The sequence below is a fragment of the Spodoptera frugiperda genome, chromosome 30 (genome assembly GCF_023101765.2).
Source record: "Spodoptera frugiperda isolate SF20-4 chromosome 30, AGI-APGP_CSIRO_Sfru_2.0, whole genome shotgun sequence".
Taxonomy (NCBI): Eukaryota; Metazoa; Arthropoda; class Insecta; order Lepidoptera; family Noctuidae; genus Spodoptera; species Spodoptera frugiperda.
In genome coordinates, this window is record NC_064241.1 from 700,897 (window position 1) to 720,721 (window position 19,825).

A 19,825-nucleotide genomic window follows, 5' to 3' on the forward strand; every position below is an offset into this window, starting at 1 on the left:
GGACCTATAGCATATGATGAAAAATGGGTTGTACATTGTACAAAGCCTTACTTTGGTCATTTCATTCTTATAACGATTAAATGAAACATGTAAAATTATGGTAAATATTTAACATTTATTAACAAAACATGTAACAATATCACATCAAAGATATTTACTTAGAGAAACATAATATGTTAAATTATTACACTAAACAAAATACTTTATACAAATGCAAATAAAAGCATGTAAAATCAAACTGGCCATAATATCACAGCATACATTCAGCGCCATCTTTTGTCAATATACCCAAAATCAACTTTTACAAAGAAGATACACAGTCATGTTACTAACGACATCTATTGATAAAGTCGAACAATTTTCAAGAACAGTGGGATCATATTAGTTCAGTGGTAGATTAATGATCCTAGATGGCAGCACTAACTTTAATTTAACAGATATTATACACGTAAAGACTTGAATAAAAGATTCTATGAAATTTCATAGGACCAATATTCATGATGTTATAAAGAAAGTTGTACACATGTTTCACTGTAAATTGAATCCTTTTGAACGACATTAACGTTTATTTTGCAAAACCACTATACCTAATCACTATGTTTCACTAGTACCACTACGGCTCTAGTCCACATCACCGACGACATACGATCTGGTATTGAAAATGGTAATTTAACTCTCCTCACGTTGCTAGATTTTAGCAATGCCTTTAATACCGTCGATTTCGACATACTGCTTGGAATACTGAGCTCTCTCAACATATCTCCAACTGTGATTGATTTCTTTCGTAGTTATACCTGTGTGGCCGCCGGCAGCGTGTTGCCGTTGAGGGTTCATACTCTTCCTGGTCTGATACGGCTGCTGGCGTACCACAGGGGGCGTTCTTTCTCCTTTACTCTTCGCAATTTTTATAAATTCTATCTCTAATGAACTTCTCTCTTCCTACCACCTGTATGCCGACGACCTGCAAATTTACTCACAAGCACCTCCTGATGAATTTTCCGAAGCAGTCAAGATGGTTAACACTGACTTGGCTCGTATATCTGAATGGAGTACGGCCTACGGCCTAAAGGTGAATCCCACGAAGACCCAGGTCATTGTTGTCGGTAGCCCTCGTTTACGATGCAAGATTGCGTGGACACAGATGCCACCCATAGTTTTCGACGGTGCTACAATACCATATAGTGGTACTGTAAAGGACTTGGGTATTGTTTTGGACCAAGACTTTTCCTGGGGACCTCAACTAGGACAAGTCAGTCGAAAAATGTTTGCATCTGCGAAGTCTATGTGCAGACTTCGTAACTTTCTTCCAACTGCTACTAAAATTGCGCTAGCTCAATCACTTCTCCTTCCTATTCTCGATTATGCCGATGTCAGCTATCCGGATCTTACCGAAGCGCAGTTAGATAAACTTGAGCGACTTCAAAATTTTAGTATAAGGTTCATATTTGGATTACGCAAATATGACCACATTTCCGAATATCGCACGAAACTCAAGTGGCTGCCGATTCGCCTTCGCCGGAATACTCATATCTTATCTCTTCTATACAATATACTGTTCAATCCTGCTACCCCCCATTACCTCAAGGAACGTTTCAGGTTCTGTCATGACACACATTCTAGACCAGTACGGTCATCGGAGAGACTCAAGCTTGAGATGCCTCAACATGAAAGCAGAGCCTTTGACCAATCTTTTACGGTTCGAGCCGTGCGGCTGTGGAATGCGCTACCGCTTTTGGTGAGGCAGGCACAGTCGCTCGCTTCGTTTAAGGTGCTCGTGAAGGATCACTATCTTTCCAAGCTGTAACACAGCGTCATTATTTCCTTCAGTCGCAGTCGTTTTCTTTCTGCTATCACATCTTCTTGTCATATGTAACATAATTATTATTTCTTGTGTATATATGTCTATATGTATGTATGTATGTAGGTAGGTATGTATGAATGTATGTATATGTATGTATTTGTGTATGTATGTAATTGTATATTCATTTATATGTAAGTACACCCAGAACCACCTCCACTAACATTCACCATCTCCGTCCACCCAAAGGTTGCCTGGAAGAGATCGCTGTAAGCGATAAGGCCGCCTTTGTACCCTACCATCCACTTAGCGCTACTTGTATTTATTTGTCTAAATTGTAAAAGGTGTACAATAAAGTTTATATTATTATTATATTATTATATTTCTCCGAACAATAGACAGGGGGTTTGCGTATCTTAATTAAATTAATAGATGTCCATGTTTGTACATTAAGTTTTGAACGTTATGATGCTTGGTATTTTGTACATTACACACACTTACATTAACTACTTATGCTTTACTTAAAATGTATATTAATATTCATATGTAAATTGACTATTATTACTATTTACAAAAACTTTTACTTATCATAATTAGTATCTAATTGTGCAAATTCCACTACTTAGCAAAAACTTAATAACTAAAGCTAATCTAGGCTAAACTAAGTATTACTTGCTAATAATTTCATACTTCAGATCGTTGTCGGTCAGTTTCTGTATGAGTGTGGTGTTCTTGAAGGCCGAGCCAGGTGACATCACCCCCCCACTGAAATCCAAAATATTTTTATTTAACAAAGTAAAAAGTAGAGTAGGTAGCTTACAGGACTTGCAGTAGTGTGAATAATCCTGTAGTAACGAAACAAATATAAAAAAATACTGTGTTGATTGAAGCACCATAATAGTGGTTATAGCCACTGCCCTCTTATATGATGAAATCAGGTGATGTATGGAGAGGTAAGAGTATCACACTCCCTTCAAAAGCATCATCTTTCTCCCTTAAAAGCTAGGCGTCTTTCGAAGATTTCCTGATCACCAAAAAAGAAGGTAAGTAAAGAACAGCAAAGCGGCACATAAGGACATTTCTCCTCATCACCAAAAAAAGGTATTTTTGTTCTTCTTTTGTTGTTAAGTTGCCCCACACTAGAATTTTCTCCTGTGTCGTGACTGGGTTTACAAACATCAATTTCGCATACAAAATAAATGACACCCAAACCCAGAACAACAATTAGTGTATCACCCAAAGGTAGAACAGTATACTGACGGTGCGGGCAGGTGTTGTCTCTCGGTGAGCAGGGTGTGTGCACACAGCAGCACCGACACCACGGTGGCTCCGTACGCCGGGTTCTTGCCGGTAATCTGCAAGTTATACAACAATTACATTCATGTATTCTATATGTTTGAGTACCTAAATGAAAAATGTATTGCGATAAATGTTTCGTTTGTAGCGCTAGTGTGCAATAAAAGGATTATGAGCTTTTTAGTCTTTGACTGCCAATAGAAAACAGTTGAAAGCAAATACTCAGCTAACGTCGGTCACCAATGACCACCACGGCGTTCAATGTGTTAAACTTCTGAACGAATTTTTTGCTGTTTTCAACAGGGAATGGAGAGGATCTTAGGGAATTAATGAAAGGTGGGGTTGAAAAGGATCCTTGGGTAAGGTTTAAGTTAAGGGATAAGGTTTAAGTTAAGGAAAGGGGGGACGAGAATAAGGTTTAAGTTAATGATGAAAGTTTGAGCTCCGCAACTGAAGTAGCAGAGAGCCAGTCTAAGAAATGTAATACCTAACTAAACTATAGACACAATCAACTATGAACACACACCTTAGCGACAACAGTTTTGGTGGGCAGCGTCTTTTCAACATCAGCTCCCTCGGGCCATCCTTGGCCAACCATCTCGAAAGTGAAGTTCGAGTTATTCGTAACATTAGCAGTGGGGCCTTCCTTTGTCACATACCCCCCTGACCAGTACTTCGGATTATTCAACAAATATTTCCTTGTACACTCGCTCCTAGACATGACCAGTACAGTTAGAGCTCTCATTGCGACGCCCATGGACCGCCAGAAAGACCCAGTCTTGAAGTAAGCGTTGAACTGCACGGGGCGTTGTTGTTCGTTCTGGTAGAGAAACTGCTGCGTTCGGTATACTACTGATTCGTCAGCTCCGGGAAACTCGAGGTACCATTGGTCATCTTTTTTGGTCATGCTCCTGGAAATCAAAATGTGTGTTTGTATTCACAAACTGTATTCTTTATTTTTCTCTTAGAATTTAAATGTTAAGGTTGCTAAATAATGTTTACATTCTCTTTTATTCTCAATTTTCTAGATGAGAAAACATCTTTTGTAACAAAATCTCATAATATTATTTTGTATAACAACTCACTTTTGTTTGACGACAGGTTTCATCTGCGGCGCTGGTTCGGGGAACAGAGCCTTACGAAGTCTCGGCATTTCATTTATAAATGCAGCACTGAAATAAAACGAAAATCTCATGAACTCTGGAAAACAGCATGAACTAAAAGGAACTCTTAATAAGATACAATTAACGACTAATTTCATTCATCATCATCATCAGCCTGAAGTATGACGTCCACTGTTAAGTAAAAGCCTCTCTCTCTCTCTCTCTCTCTCTGAGGATATCTTTGCTACAATTCTCACGCTTGGCTTGGAGGCTTAGATTCGTACTAGGGTCAATAAAAATTCAGATCAGCGCCTCTCGGTCCCTCGGTAGCTTTAAACTTTAGGACATTCTCAAATCCAGACAAAATTAAAAAAAAAAAAATAAAAAAAATAATAAAATTTATTTATTTTCCACCATATTTATACAGACATTGGTCTTAAAAACTAAGCTTATATAATAATTAATTAATAATATAATAAATTCTGTAGCAAGTTACACGACCAGGTTTAAAACAATTGAAATAACAAGTAAATTAAATTAAATTAACAATTAAAGTCTAATTATGAGATTAAACTGTGGTAGAGCAGAAAAGCAGAGAATATTGTAATATTTGTCTACATAACAGAAGCACTTACCCATATACAAATGACTCCCAGGTGCCAGTGCCTATGACTCCATGTTCATCCGCTTCTGCGTGAACTTCGGGGGGTAAGTACATGCTGAGGTACGAGTCTATGGAGTTCAATGTTCCTGTAAACCAAAAATGAGGTTTTGTGGGTACTAAAGGTTGATGTTAAAACTACCTGAATAATACCACTAAAGGATATTTTATGGAGTCTCTCAGTGGAACAACTCGACTGAAACTACCTTTCGTATTGCTTTCGGCAATTCGAACTAAAAAAACTTGCTCGTAGAACTTGACCTGACTTGACAGACAACTTATTTATTTAAATAAAAAAGAAAATAAACGTCCGAACTTAGTACCTCCTCCATTTTTTGAAGTCGGTTATAAAATAGACGTCGTTTTGTGAACTTCAATAAGTTTCATGTCCTAAACCTTCACCTGCAAGGTCGTGCCTTTATTGTTTTATACCTTGTAGATAATGAATCAATACTTAGAAGTTAGAACATTCAACATACCTTTAAAGTTTTGTTTGAGGAAGGTGACGCCCATATCAGCTGGGATACTGTCGAAGCCACACGCGCTGATCACGAACACTCCCGCCTCGCGAGCCTTCTCATCGTAACGAATCTGCATGAGGTCCATAAACTGGAAAAAGAAGAGCCAAATAATCTTAATCCCATAAAGTAAAATCTATTTCCTTTCGTATCATTCCTCATCCAGTAATGCCACCCATTATGTCCTCTCCAATAGACTTATCCGTAATCGTGAAAAGACAGACACGACTCTGAATTTTGAGGTAGGGTAGGAAACGAGCAGACGGATTAATTACCAGATTGTGAGCAATTAGTCACTGTCGTCAGAACGCAGAGGTGTTTTAAGCGCGTTGCAATTACTTAGATAATTATGTATCATCATCTACTAAGTTATATTGTAGATACCTGTGGTTCCCCAGTAATATCCACATAGTTGGTCTTGCTCTCGACGGCGGCCTTGACGACAGGCTCCCCGTACAGGCGGTAGGGGCCGCAGCAGTTGATCAGCACATTGGTCTGCGCGCACATCTCACGGAGCGACTTCTCGTCACCGACATCTGCTACTATCAGCTTGATGGCGGATAGGTCTTCGCCTAGAAAACACCCATTAAGATGTCGTTATCAACAACCTGAATAGGCCTGAGGTTCAGGCTACTGAACAAAGCTTTCACGGCGGGCAGCGCCGTATCGGTTAGCTACGGTTATCTGAAAGATGATGTACAGCACTACTTGGAACCTATTGCATTTGTATACTGTCTAGGTTTTGGGTCTATTTCATTATCTGTTTAATATTATTAAGTACTATTACTAACCATCAATGTAAATAAATCAGAATTTGATTATAACTTTCGTGAGGAATACTAAATTAATTATTATGTTATCGATTTCAAGCCATGTTAAAGGCTAATTTTCATGAGCAGCATTCCGCGACACACGACGCGGCTCTAGGATGGCTTGAAACTATTCGAGTCCCTCGCCAAACAGTTACGTGAGTAAGGCGATAACATAATAATTAACCACTTGTATGTCGGTGTATAAGACACAATAGAAAATACATTGTGTCTCGCGTAGATCTGCGTACCGACAGACAACGGGTTAAATCAGATTGTAACCGGTAGCTTGTACGTAGTCATTATATTCTTAGGAAAAATACCCACAATCCTGCATCATTCCTTGGCCACTTAATAAAACTATGTATAAAGTGTATCAAAGTCTATAATTTCCTCATAAAACCTAAGCATTATGAACATGTCGTGCTGAAACTAATTTAAATCAAACATTGACTGCCCACACTAGTGCCATAGTACTTGTAGACCATGACGCCATCGATGTGTTCTCTTGACGAGTACTGGACAAATACGGTAGTCTACGTAAATACTACTTTATAACTCTTTACACAAGTACATAATGTATTTGTATACAACAATAGCAATATTAAAAACACAAATAATTTTCAGTTTTTTTCCAACATAACCTTGCATTTTTAAAACGGAGATAACCTATTTAAAAAAAAACAGAATTTGCTAACCTAGATAGTGCTTATATGTTTATTTACTTCGTGTAAACAAGAAGTCATCTACCTATATGAAAAAGTTTTCTAAATTAGGTAACCACTTATTAAAAAACCAATAGAAACGTTCAATAAAAGATATTTAGAATAATTATTATGTTTGAATCATTCATAAACATAGCCTCTACATTACGTACCGTAATTAAATAAACAAACAACATGTAGGTACAACATAATACAACCTTTATAATAATAACAACAAAATGATAAATAGCCGGCTACTTACATAAAAAAACCTTATTTACATATGTTTGTCCAATGTCCACAAAGCATTTGTATTTGAAATAATTTGAATCAATATTTTTCCTTAAGCTGCAAAACATGCATAACTACATTCCAATTAAATATAAATAGATACATACATAGGCAATAATCTATAATATGTCTAACATAATATACAGCGTGTAACAAAATACCCTTATACATCAAGCAGCACTGAAGAATACAGGTTGAATAGAATCTCTACACAAAGTTTCAGCTTAAAATACGATAAAAAAAAATTGGTACCAAATACTTGGTGTCGCATGGTTCTTGATTTTAAATCATACAAACGTATCACAACACTACAGGGGTCACTCGCTAATATTACGAAACATTTCTTCTGTAAATCTGATCGCCTAGTACCTGTATCTACCTAATTTTGATGTTCGGTTTCTGGAATTTTATGTATTGGAAAAATTCATAACTTCATTCCATGTAAAACATGAATTTAAAAACTCTTCCCGTATCGTTTGTTATGTTATCTAGAAACCGTGCATTTGATATGTTTACCCTATTTTTGTTACACCGTGTATAAGCTACTATAAAAAAAAACTTATAACGTTTGTTTCACGAGTGGACAACGTGGGAACAAAAAGTGCTTCGTCATCGTGATCCGACCAAAAATTAATAAAATTATCAAAACACACGGTGCGTAGGTCGTTATTAATGTATCTGAGTATCTATTTAGCTGTTTATCAAATCTGAGAATCTTTTTTTATGAGTATTTTGTGTACCTACCTATTGTAAGTTTAATATCGTTGGTTGGTTGATTACTACTTATCCCATGGGAATGCGGGTGAAGCCGGTACAGAAACTAGTAAGACATATAACCCAAATTCGGAAGCGATTCTTTCAATTTAAAAATGAGTAATCGATTATATCAACCTTAAACCTTAAATTAGATGCTCTCATTGACCTCGGCAAACCTAACTTTAAATGGTGTGACCACACTATCGGTTACATACTTTCTTAATAACAGCTACGATTATAGACATCGTTTATAAAACCAGTTCTTCAATGATGTCAAACCTTCTTGTTGCTGAGGAGTACCTACTTAACTGAATTTGTGCGTGTTAGGTAACGTAGCACTAGGTACTTAATTTTATTTATTTCGTGGATTAGGTAATTTTCAAATTTTATATTTTTGTAAATCTTGACTGCCTCGTTGGTCAATTGGTCGCAAATGCAACTGACAAGGGGTCTCGGGTTCGAATCCCGAGGCAAAGTAGACGTGACGATACTTATTTTTTTAAGCTTTCCAATCGTATCCTTACTATAGAGCATACATGCAAGTCTGCTTAGTTAACCCCTTTGGAGAATTATAATAATATAACATACTTATACAATGTGATAGGCGTGGGACTTCTAACCCGTTAAGGCTGAGTACTACATCTAATTTTATCGACAAAAAAAATAATATGGGGGTTGAACCCCTAATTGAAAATATAGGAAAATAGTGATTTTTTCGGTAAGAATAATTCACAAATTATTTTTTTTCTCACCAAAACATTATCAAACATATGAAAAAAGTAATGAATTAGTTAGCCAAGGTTATTAGCTACCGTTTGTCGTCTTTTTTTTGTTTCTACGACGCATACAACCTTTGATATCAAAAAAAGTAAAAAAAATATTAAAATGGCCATAATTTTTAGGGGGAGGGGATTCGACCCCTTCGACCCAGGACTTTTGTCGTTAAAATTAGATGTAGTATTCAGCCTTAACGGGTTAGAAGTCTCGCCCCTATCACATTGTATACCTAGTGTTTATGTATTACATGCAGCAATGTGGTTTATGCCTTTAATAGATAGTTATTTTTAAAGAACGATATGTTTGTATTTAATTATTAATCATAGCTCGCCACTAGCCATTTGATCAAGGCAGCGATAAAAACTAGTCGATAGCGTTTTTGTTGCCCTCTGAACTTTGGTTTTCCGTCTCTTGGCAAAGTCAAAGTAAAGATTTTTATTTTAAAGACATTATGTAGAGACGTTCCTCTACAGTTCAGGCTGTAGTACAGGCATGAATTTGTTTGTTCTTTAAACACATAGATAATTTCAAGCCTGCAAATGCACGCTGGTTGCACTTACCTAATATATAATAATTATAAAAATGAATCTCTAAATGTGTTGTTAAGATGGCCCAAATCTCGAAAACAGCTGAACCGAATTCGCTAATTCTTTGATGTTGAGTTTGTTATTGTTATGAGAAATTACAAAAATGTCCCAAGTAATTGTCAAAATAGCAAAAAATCGAAATCATAACATCCGGATGCAAATATCCAAGACCTCCAGTTCGCTAATCTGGCGACTCCTCACTCAAAAAGTCAGAAATAATTTGCTACCTATTTAACACTACAAAGTCCATCCTTTAAGGAAAATTGATGGAAAATTGTAGGTACTGTATATCATTTACTCGTCTACATAGTAATTACAGTCCACAACAATTCTGACCACAACACACTTCTACTGCGCATGTCTGTAAAGGAAATTTCAGTGTTATAACCTTGCCCTTCTCCGTAGTTGACTCACCTTTGTGAACTATCGACTATTTCTATTCAGATTGCTGTCGTACTAACCCTTTTCTGAGGTTTCACTCGCTTTTATTAATCATATAAAAATTGAAGAAAAGTTAAGTATCATACAAAAATCGTATGTATTAGTAGTAGTCAGAAATATTACCGAATGATGTTTATCATTAGAACTTGAGACGGGATATTTACCATGTTTATTTATAGCTATGAGTTTCCAATATCGGCTCTGTTGATTTGTCTGCTAATAAATATCCACCCGCATACACTCCAGTTCATCCGTGATCATGACGCTTGCAACAGTGCCGAAATATCGTAAACTCATCGATATTTCGGCATTGTCAAATCGTACAAATAGTTTTCAGATACACAGCAATCTACATATAAAGTGAAGAGATTGCTTATTTATTTGAACGCGCTAATCTCCGGAACTACTGGTCCGATTGAAATAATTATGTTTGTATTGTATAGTGCATATATTGAAGAAGCTATAAAACGTCACGCTATTATCATTAGGAGCCGAGTAGAGCGAGTGAAACTGCGTCGAAGTGCGACATGCCCAGTCATTTTGTCAACCGTTCAGTCGAGTCATCCTAAATCATAACACACTTATCGCAATAGATAAAGATTACAAACTATTATCATTTAGATCACGGTTTAAAGTTCACATACACCAAGTAAATAACAATAACGAGTATATAATTACATAAGGTCGCATCTAACAGATTGAAGAAGTGTATAAAAAATGTGTTTACTCCTAGACTCATTATTGTTGCATACAAATTGTCTTGCAACACGGATATGCACAATTATAGATAATTATATTTACAGAGTAACTAACATTTTTTTTCTCTTTATTGTCACTTTTTGTTTTTTTTTTTTTATTTATTTATTCTGCTTGTGCTAAATAAATATTTTTATTTTCTTTCTTACTATTTACATGAGCTACACTTAAACTCATCATCTCATTGGTAATCTAGCGGTATAGAAAACTGACATATTCATGCGTCTTTTCTTATTTTGTTTATATTAAAACGTTTAGTGTAATTTGTGAAACATTGTTATGCAACGTCCAATATCCCTATTACAAAATATAGAACATTTAAATTTATTTATAACACATTAGAGGCCATGTCGGACAACGCTGATCGACGCTAGTGGAGACCCTTATCAATTTTTTGTTGGCAGTAAAAGCGGCTTTGGGATCTACCGTGTTGAGTAAAAATAATTTATGTCGTCCCTAACTACTCTACAATACTAGCATAATGTCAACTAAGTATGATGTATAAAATATCGATTTTAGCTTATGACGAAGCTGTTTTTGAGTTCAGAGTAATATTTCGAGGTTGTGTACATAATTCTTAAGGTTATACACTATTTGTGACGTTAAAGTCAGAATTGATGTTCCGTTATACATATAATCGTGACAAATAATGCATATTAAGAATAATGCAATGAAATGTAATATGCAATACAGAAACATTATACATAATTACTTTTGAAAAAAAAAACTAATTTTTCACAAATGTTAAATTACACTTATGTTAAAATTGTTACTAGTTACTAATGATTTATGCTTGGGAGCAATGAAACGGAACCATTAGCTTTTTTCCTTTTTATTTCTTGATAAATATTTTTTTTAAATGGGAGTATTTTATTGTAAAACTAATGTTATTTTGTAGTTATAAAGAACTCTTTAAAATGAAAAATCTCGAATGATAAAGTGTAAATAAAAAGGAAGAAAACACAGATATAGATATATCTAGGTATAAGTACCTGTGGAAGAAAATAAATTTCGTCTCAAAAATGACATTATACTGTGTATGTTGGTTCCTTCTTGCCCTTAAATAGGTTTAGTCTCAATAAGGCATTTTCAGGTTTTTCCTACGACATTTATTTATCTGAATAGAACGGTACAAACCAATGACATTACTGTGTACCTACCTACAGTCCATTTAAATTGCGTTACTAAACTCGTCACAATAAATATCGATTTTAATACGACCTCATGTCAATTTTAGAATAGCTTTCATGATTGAGAATGCTGTTGTTCTCAATGACCATTTCCATCGCATCGATAAATTAATATTTAGGTATACTCGAGCAGTACTACCTATAATAAGTATTATAATTCAGGAAAATAAACATATAGAAGCACTCTAAAGTTTGCTTGCATTTTAAAACAATCCAGAATTACGACAATCTCTTAACGATACAATAAGTATATTAGGATACAATGATCATAATTACCAGTTTCTTTAGAGATTTCTGCCATCAGAGCGCTGAGCTTCGCCTGAGACCGTCCAGCGACTCCCCAGGTGCCAAAGTCATACTTCTTGGAGAGCCTCGCCAAGTGGACGACCACCTGCTTCCCAGCGAGACCCGTAGCGCCGAATATCACCACGTTTAACCGTGACATCTATTCACAAACATAATATCTATACTTATCTTATTTATTTATATTGGTTTTTACTATATAACGCTATTTTATTTTATTTAAGTGTGGGAGAGCCATACTTCGGCCCGAATGGGCCGGCCCAACAGGAGTGATACCACGGCATCACCGAAAACTGACTGACTTCCCAATCTTCCCAATCCCCGATTCCCCAACAACCCTTAAATTCCTAACCTCCAAAAGGTCGGCAACGCACTTGTAATGCCTCTGGTGTTTCAAGTGTAGGTACATGGGCGGCGGCGATTGCTTACCATCAGGTGATACCTTTGCTCGTTTATGGTATGTTCCATAAAAAAAGCTAAAGACTTTGTTTGTTTGAATGTGCTTATCTCTGGAACATCTGGTTCGATTCGAAAAACTTTTTATAGTTAAGCTGTATTACTCAGATCTCAAGAACTACATTTAAAATTACTTATGTAAAACTTGTAAGTAACATTTTAAATCATCAGCTCTTTCCCCGAGTATCGTACACCCGTGGAAAGAGTATAGCATACAGCGTAAGTATCCACTATCCACTATGGTAAATATTATTGAATCCAACAAAAAATCTTTACTTTTCATAGATTTTGAGCCGACTTCTAAAGCAAAACAACATCGAATTATTCTTCTCATATCTACTAAAGATGGCAAACTACTTAATCATTTATAATTTGTATCCAAAAAGGTTATAAGGCATTCGGACAGGTTTTGAGCGACTTTATAAAAAAAGCGGTTTTGACCGTCACATAACTTACAACATACTGAGCTATTCAGATAGACACCTTCATAGTTATGTTTTTCTTTGTCAATTCAATAAGTAAAATAGATATTAATAAAATTAATTTAATTGCTAGCTACTTCTGCACAATTTCACCCGCTCTGCTGGGCTCCTTTTGATTAGGTGATTTTTTGAAATCAGACCAGTAGTTCCGGAGGTTAACGCGTTCAAACAAACAAAATCCTCAGCTTCATAATATTAGTGTAGATTGAGTAACAAGAAGTCCGTAAAAAAAATCATTAAAAAAAATCACTAAAGACACACCAAATATTTATATAAACCAAATATCTGGCTGAAAGCTCTATTTTCTTTTCTAGTTATTATTTATATTTTAGCACCTAATAGAAATAAATATTTCCAAAAATATATTTTCATTTATGTAAATAAATGTTAAACGATTATTAATACCACTACAAAAAAAAGATTTCATCACAAGCTAACACTGTTTGAAAAAAAATAACTCACCTTGTTTCAATAATATTACGAGAATCACAATTTAAAAAAATCTATTATCTACGTAAAAAAAATATTTTTAAAATTGGAATATTTTCCCGCCGCGTCACACGTCATAGACGAATGTAGCAACCGAGTGAACTAATAAAATAGGGCGGGGAAGCCGCGTATTATATTAATCGGACTCATTCAAATCGAGTCGAACTTTAGAACCATGACTTTACATATTTTTCAAAACAGAAATGATACATGATATCACCCTAACCAATGTTTGGACTTGATTTCATCATTTATTTAGTAAACGATTTGTGATAAAGGAAATGGAAAGGATGAGCTTCTTTATGTACTATCACGGCTACTATTTCACGAAGGTATAAGCACGAGTGTGCTGAATATAGTATGTATAGGAGCGCGTTCAGAGCACTGAACGCGCTTCGATCTCATTAAACGTACCCAAATCAAACTCGTACTAAGGCCCACAGGCGTAAAACAACGCTCATGTTGTGCTTACTTTCGCCGTACGAGTGAATTTACTGTACGCCATCCTGCAAGTGCAAAGGCCGACAATGCATGTGTAGCTAACCTGGTGGTGGTCGCTAATTGCTCACCCACCTTTAGGTGATCCGTCTGCTCGTCAGTCGTTTGCACAATCATTCCATAAAAAAATCATGCCTCAACTTACCGCTATTTAGAATAAGATGCGTAATTATGATGAGTAGGTACGTACAGTATGTGATGGATTGCACAAAAGTAAAATTCTACAATAATAACCTAATTTGCTAGGTATTTGATTTGTTTTTATCAATGAAATTACGAGTTGGTAGGTAGGTACTACTATAGCATTCATTCTAGACTTATTTTTAGTCTTAATTAGGTATTCAGAGATAAGATTAGATTAATACATAAATTCTTGTGCAGTCACTTCAATCAGTATCAGTCTCCTCTCTCGTGGTAGAATAAGTACCTACCTGCATCGCATATTCTAATAGCACAGAAGTACAAAACGGAAAGGAACCTTGAAGTGACCAACTGTAACTGTTTAGGGCTGTCTCTTGGATCCTGAAATGGAATCCAAGATCTCGTTTACTGCACGATTTTCTTTAATTTTATTTAACTCTAATGTTAAATAATCCCATAAAATGTTTGACAACATTCCATTATCATTAAGGTGAACGCACACTTAGGTATCTGAAACGACGGCATCGAAGTAATCGAATAATCGTTTCTATTTATTTTACACCTTTCGCATTGTTATTACATGCGATATAATAAAATAGAGAATAGAATACGAGCGATCTGTGTCAAGCATCTGATGATGTATGAAATATCCTGCAAGATTGCTTGATTAGCTTTTGTTATTTATTAATATTATGGTTTTCATATATATAATATGTAATAATATTTATCAATAGTACAAGCAACGATTACCTTAACGTTTATAAAATAGTAAGAGCAAGTCAGTATCTGTGGTATCGCATAATAACAAAACGTAATTACAAAATATGACATTGACGTTTGATATTTTTGACAGCTAGACACTGACATTTTATTTTCTTCGAAAGTTGGTCCGTGGCTTCATAACCTCATTAAACCAAAATCATATAAGAAATTAATACACAAAATGGAACTTAACGAAAGAATTCTACATTATTTAGATAAAACTGACAAAGTGGACACTATTAAGTTAGCTAATGAATTCGAAGAAGACCATCAAAAAATAGTTGGTGCCGTGAAAAGTTTGGAGGCTCTTGAGATGGTTGTGTCTGAGCCTACGAAGAGTACCAGATGGGAGTTAACTGGGGAAGGCCAACAGGTTGCTGACTTAGGAAGCCACGAAGCCGTATTGTACAACCATATCCCTGAAACCGGCATGCCACAAGCAGAAGTTATGAAGGTAGGAAGGATGATGAAATGAGATAACATTTTCGACCTTTCTTAAATTAAAACTTACATTTATACTCTGGGCACAAAGTCTTTAGAAATATTTGAATTTAAAAAGTTTCTGTGATAACTTTTGATATCTATTTTGTTGGAGTTAGAACAATATAATTCATAAATATGATAATGTATCCAACAGCTGTGTAGATTACACATGAAACCTTATTTGTAAATATTATGCACACTACTTTTATAATCTCCTCACCCAAAACCAATGTTTATTTACAGACAGTTCCAAATGCTAAAGTTGGATTCAGTAAAGCTATGTCAGCGGGCTGGATTTACTTGGACAAGTCTGGAGGAGCACCACTAGTCAAGCGTAAAGTAGACACAATAGTCGACACAGTGCAGGAACACTTGATTGAAGTTAAAAAGGGCATTGACAATCTGACAACAAATGTACGCAATGACTACAAGAAACGCAAGCTGCTGCAAGAAGTCACTGTCAAGAGTTTCCTGCTGTCCAAAGGACCACAGTTCTCCACAACTATTAAGAAGCTGGAAACTGATTTAACTAGTGAAATGCTGCTAACTGGTGCATGGAAGACTTTGCAGTTCAAACCTTACAATTTTGATGCTTTAGGTAATTATGGAATTATTTTAATTAGTACATGTAATACAATATTGGTCGGACAGTTTACACTGACAGTTATTGAAACATATTCATAACGATGATTTTATAAATTGATTGCACAGCCAGTGGGGTAGCTGGGTAATGGGCTGCCACACAATGTGTAAGCATGTACACGCAGCAGTTCTTTGTGTGATCCACAAATTTTTGTTTCTGGTCTTGAAGTCATGTGTATGCATTTGTATGTTTGTAAACAGAATCACAACAGAACAAAAACCTAGTGTGGAGTAATGTTTAAAAAAAACTTAAGCCTTCCTTCTTTGTAACCAGGCCAGCCACCAGAATGTGGTCACCTTCACCCACTGCTCAAAGTACGGTCAGAATTCAGGGAGATTTTCTTAGAAATGGGTTTCACTGAAATGCCCACCAACCAGTATATTGAGAGCTCTTTCTGGAACTTCGATGCTCTCTTCCAACCGCAGCAGCACCCAGCCAGGGATGCGCACGACACATTCTTCATGTCCTCACCAGCCAGCACTACACAGTTTCCCATGGAATATCTGGAACGGGTGAAGAAAGTACATAGCGAAGGTGGCTATGGGTCACAGGTTAGTGTCTCATTAGTTATTTGATTTTTCAAAAACACTGTAATTTATTGGTAGAATACAACATGACACAGCACTTGAGAACTAAGGTTTTAATTTTTTTTCTTTAATGGCAACCAAGTTTCCAATGTTGTCGACTATACTGCCAGTGTCGAGTGGTAGTTAACTAGAATTTATAACAATAGGTACTATTCAACATTTCTTGTATGCATTTCTAGTACTTCTTGGAGGCATAAATGGCACTATTGCATTATGTATTACCTAAATGCACCCAGATACAAGAGAATTATTATTAATACTATACATCAAAATAAAAAATATGCTTCACGCTTTAAAAAAAATTATATGTTGGTACCAGGGCTACAGATATGACTGGAAGATAGAGGAGGCTCAGAAGAATCTACTGCGGACCCACACCACGGCCGTCAGCGCACGCATGCTGTATAAACTGGCGCAGCAGAAAGAATTTACGCCACAGAAGTATTTCAGCATTGACAAGGTTAGTTATTTTATCTTTATACTATAGAAATTACCCAATATTGAAAGGTCTCTCCCTTCAAAGACAAGATGCACGTTATAACAGCCATGCTTAGCAGATTTTAGATCACAGTAAGGTTTTGACCAATTGTAACTTAGGGTGATGTAAAATACACCTTGTTATTATGTTCATAAGATTCATTTTTGTTAACTCAAGAACTAATCCTTCATCCACTTTTTATCTCAACTGTATTTGTTATTACAGGTGTTCCGTAACGAGACATTGGATGCGACGCATCTAGCGGAGTTCCACCAGGTGGAAGGAGTTATAGCTGACCGTGGCCTTGGACTGGCGGACCTCATCAGTGTACTGGATACCTTCTTCAAACGCCTCGGCTTTGACAAACTGCAGTTCAAACCAGCCTATAATCCTTACACGGAACCCAGCATGGAAATATTTGCTTATCACACCGGTAAGATGTCTTGCGCAAGTTGCGCATGACTTGTAAATATTGCGCAACTCATAATAATATGCATTAGTTCCTTGACGTATTGTCAATACACTTATTGTGACTGTTGGCGCGGTGGCTGGGCAACCTTTGTGTGATCCACAAATTGTTGTTTCGGGTCTGAGTGTCATGTGCATGTGAAATTGTATGTTTGTAAACGCACCCACGATACAGGAGGAAATCCTAGTGTGGGGCAACATTATTAAAAAAAAAATGCCATTACATAGGATTTAAACCATTAAATAATTAATTGATTAATTGGCAAGAAGTGGATCGTTACATATTTTTTACTTTTACAGGTCTCGGTAAATGGATTGAAATCGGAAATTCCGGTGTTTTCCGACCAGAAATGCTTTTGCCGATGGGTCTCCCAGAAGATGTGAATGTAATCGCTTGGGGCCTCTCGTTAGAACGACCGACGATGATTAAATACGGACTGAACAACATTCGGGACCTTGTTGGGCCCAAAGTGGATCTACAGATGGTGGAAAACAACCCTATATGTAGGCTTGATAAGTAATGAATTATTTATTGCATTTAATACATACATGTACAAAACTATTTTAATTGTTTTATTTATTGTTTTTTTTTCTCTGTTGGGTCAAGTTTTTGTCTCGTTCTTATGTTTCACTGCAGTGTCGTATGCGGGTGCATTTCGGTTAATGCAATTTGAGATCTTTGTATTTGTCATAAGACTTATATTATTATGCAACAAACAAATTTGAAACTTACACACTTCGCGTTAATAACAAAATTACTCTTAGTTCCGACTGGCATTTATTTATTTGTTTATTTTTGACTACCAGCCGGCGGCCCCAGTTACACTTAGGCCTCGGCCTCGAATTTTGCGGGCAGCGGGGCGGCGGCGGCGGCGGCGCGGGAGCGGGGCGGCGGCGGCGGACCCGTTCTCGAAACTAGCGGGCAGATCGCGCGGCACTACAGCGGTGTAGTGTTGTGTTCGTGGTTGTGTTGTCGAGATATTTGTTTTTATTAGCGAACGAAATCTTTTTGATTCAAATTTATTCCTAACGCTCGATTTACTGTGGGCAAAAGAAGAAGACCTACTATAGGGCAAGGAAAATAAATGGCGAGTTTTATCGAAATTATGAAGAACAGAGACAAAATCCCGACAAATTCTACGACTACACTAGAATGAGTGTAGAAACTTTTGACTATATTCTTGAAACTATCAAGAGTGATTTCAGTTTTTGCTTTAGTCTTCAATATTCAGTTCGTTTTTTATTTCTTCCCATAATTGGTTAATTTTTCTTCTATTTTTATGGTTCACATCTTTGCTGTTCCGTATGGGTGTCCTCTCAAAGATTGCCGAAATCATTTGCTCTTGCACGACCGAGGACATTTTGATACGTCACAAAAAAAAGTGTAGGTACACAACACTATACTACAATGCAGACGCGCAACGCGGGCGGTCACCGCTTGACTGGAGTGCACCGCTCGTTGCCCGCTCCCGCGCCGCTCCGCCGCCGCTGTGTTCGAAAACCGGTCCATTTGATTATACGCATAAGATCCTGCCGCTGCCGCGCCGCCGCCGCCGCCGCCCCGCTGCCCGCAAAATTCGAGGCCGAGGCCTTACTGCCCGGACGTTGATTCCCGATGTTCCTAATAAATCTATCAATTCCTAATTATACAGGTTTTAAACAAACTACAAACATTTTCGTTTTTATAATTTTAATCGTCTTAGTTTTCGTGTTATTCAAGCAACACCCAGTAGCCCTAAATAGTGGATCACAACTATAAATATATATAAACATTGAATTAAAATAAACATTGAATTTTCTTTTTTTTTTCAAAATTCATTTTTTCCATCAACTGTTTGTCAGTTTTTGGGAGCGTTCCTTTTACACTCTGTATAAGTCTTAACGATAATAACGAACACTACAAAAATAATGATCCAATTCGGTGTAGTCACCAATAAGGGCGTAATGCGTAGGTAAGTCCGACTCGTGCGCAGTAGGTAGCTCAGTACCGATAGCACCTTTGTTACACTGGTCCACAACACCAGGGGCCTTAGTCTGCTATTACAATTGTGTCAGAATGGTCGATCACTGAGCAGTGCGAGAGGGACGGAGCTATACAACCTACATAGCTCCGTCCCTCTAAGCTATCTTGACTAAGGCCCCAGAACTTTAGCTATCTTGGTCAATCTTGTTTGTTATCACTAGTCCTGAGGTGCCGTGTCTCACGCATGCGTCGGTCGCTTTGCAGTTTGGTGCACAATGATCTCATTAAAACGAGCACCAATGCTGCGAGGCTATGCGTCTTTTTAGCTGTAGGTGAGTGACATCAAAGTGAGTCAAACTTTTGACTGTTCACTTTCGTCACTCAA

The 19,825-nt window shown here is 36.7% G+C and overlaps 3 protein-coding genes across 3 annotated transcripts in view; 2 read left to right on the forward strand and 1 right to left on the reverse strand.

The window, feature by feature from the left end:
- Nucleotides 1-95: 95 nt before the first annotated feature.
- On the reverse strand, nt 96-13,556 carry LOC118269870 (saccharopine dehydrogenase-like oxidoreductase). Its single transcript, XM_035585208.2, has 9 exons — nt 13,391-13,556; nt 11,964-12,132; nt 5,761-5,948; nt 5,338-5,467; nt 4,833-4,947; nt 4,180-4,266; nt 3,621-4,005; nt 3,059-3,153; nt 96-2,563 (listed from the first exon to the last, which is right to left on the reverse strand). The coding sequence occupies exons 2-9, from the start codon at nt 12,130-12,132 to the stop codon at nt 2,467-2,469; spliced, it is 1,266 nt and encodes a 421-aa protein (XP_035441101.2). The 5' UTR covers nt 13,391-13,556; the 3' UTR covers nt 96-2,466.
- Nucleotides 13,557-14,918: 1,362 nt separating this feature from the next.
- On the forward strand, nt 14,919-18,039 carry LOC118269935 (phenylalanine--tRNA ligase alpha subunit). The gene is made up of 6 exons (XM_035585325.2): nt 14,919-15,272; nt 15,545-15,899; nt 16,218-16,495; nt 16,851-16,991; nt 17,235-17,442; nt 17,778-18,039. Exons 1-6 carry the CDS (start codon nt 15,000-15,002, stop codon nt 17,996-17,998), a joined length of 1,476 nt encoding a protein of 491 aa, XP_035441218.2. The 5' UTR covers nt 14,919-14,999; the 3' UTR covers nt 17,999-18,039.
- Nucleotides 16,186-19,825, forward strand: part of LOC118269546 (glutathione S-transferase 1) — a 278,820-nt gene continuing 275,180 nt past the window's right edge. The window contains exon 1 of the mRNA XM_050706990.1: nt 16,186-16,192. The gene's annotated coding sequence lies outside the window, so the exon portion shown is untranslated. The remainder of the gene's footprint in view (nt 16,193-19,825) is intronic.

Coding starts and splice junctions, on each gene's coding strand:
- LOC118269935 (XM_035585325.2), top strand. CDS start 15,000: ATGGAACTTAACGAAAGAATTCTACATTATTTAGATAAAACTGACAAA. Junction 15,273..15,544: donor CACAAGCAGAAGTTATGAAG/GTAGGAAGGATG, acceptor GTTTATTTACAG/ACAGTTCCAAATGCTAAAGT. Junction 16,992..17,234: donor AGTATTTCAGCATTGACAAG/GTTAGTTATTTT, acceptor TTGTTATTACAG/GTGTTCCGTAACGAGACATT.
- LOC118269870 (XM_035585208.2), bottom strand. CDS start 12,132: ATGTCACGGTTAAACGTGGTGATATTCGGCGCTACGGGTCTCGCTGGG. Junction 5,468..5,760: donor ATATTACTGGGGAACCACAG/GTATCTACAATA, acceptor TTCTTTTTCCAG/TTTATGGACCTCATGCAGAT. Junction 4,267..4,832: donor TGGGAGTCATTTGTATATGG/GTAAGTGCTTCT, acceptor GTTTTATTTCAG/TGCTGCATTTATAAATGAAA.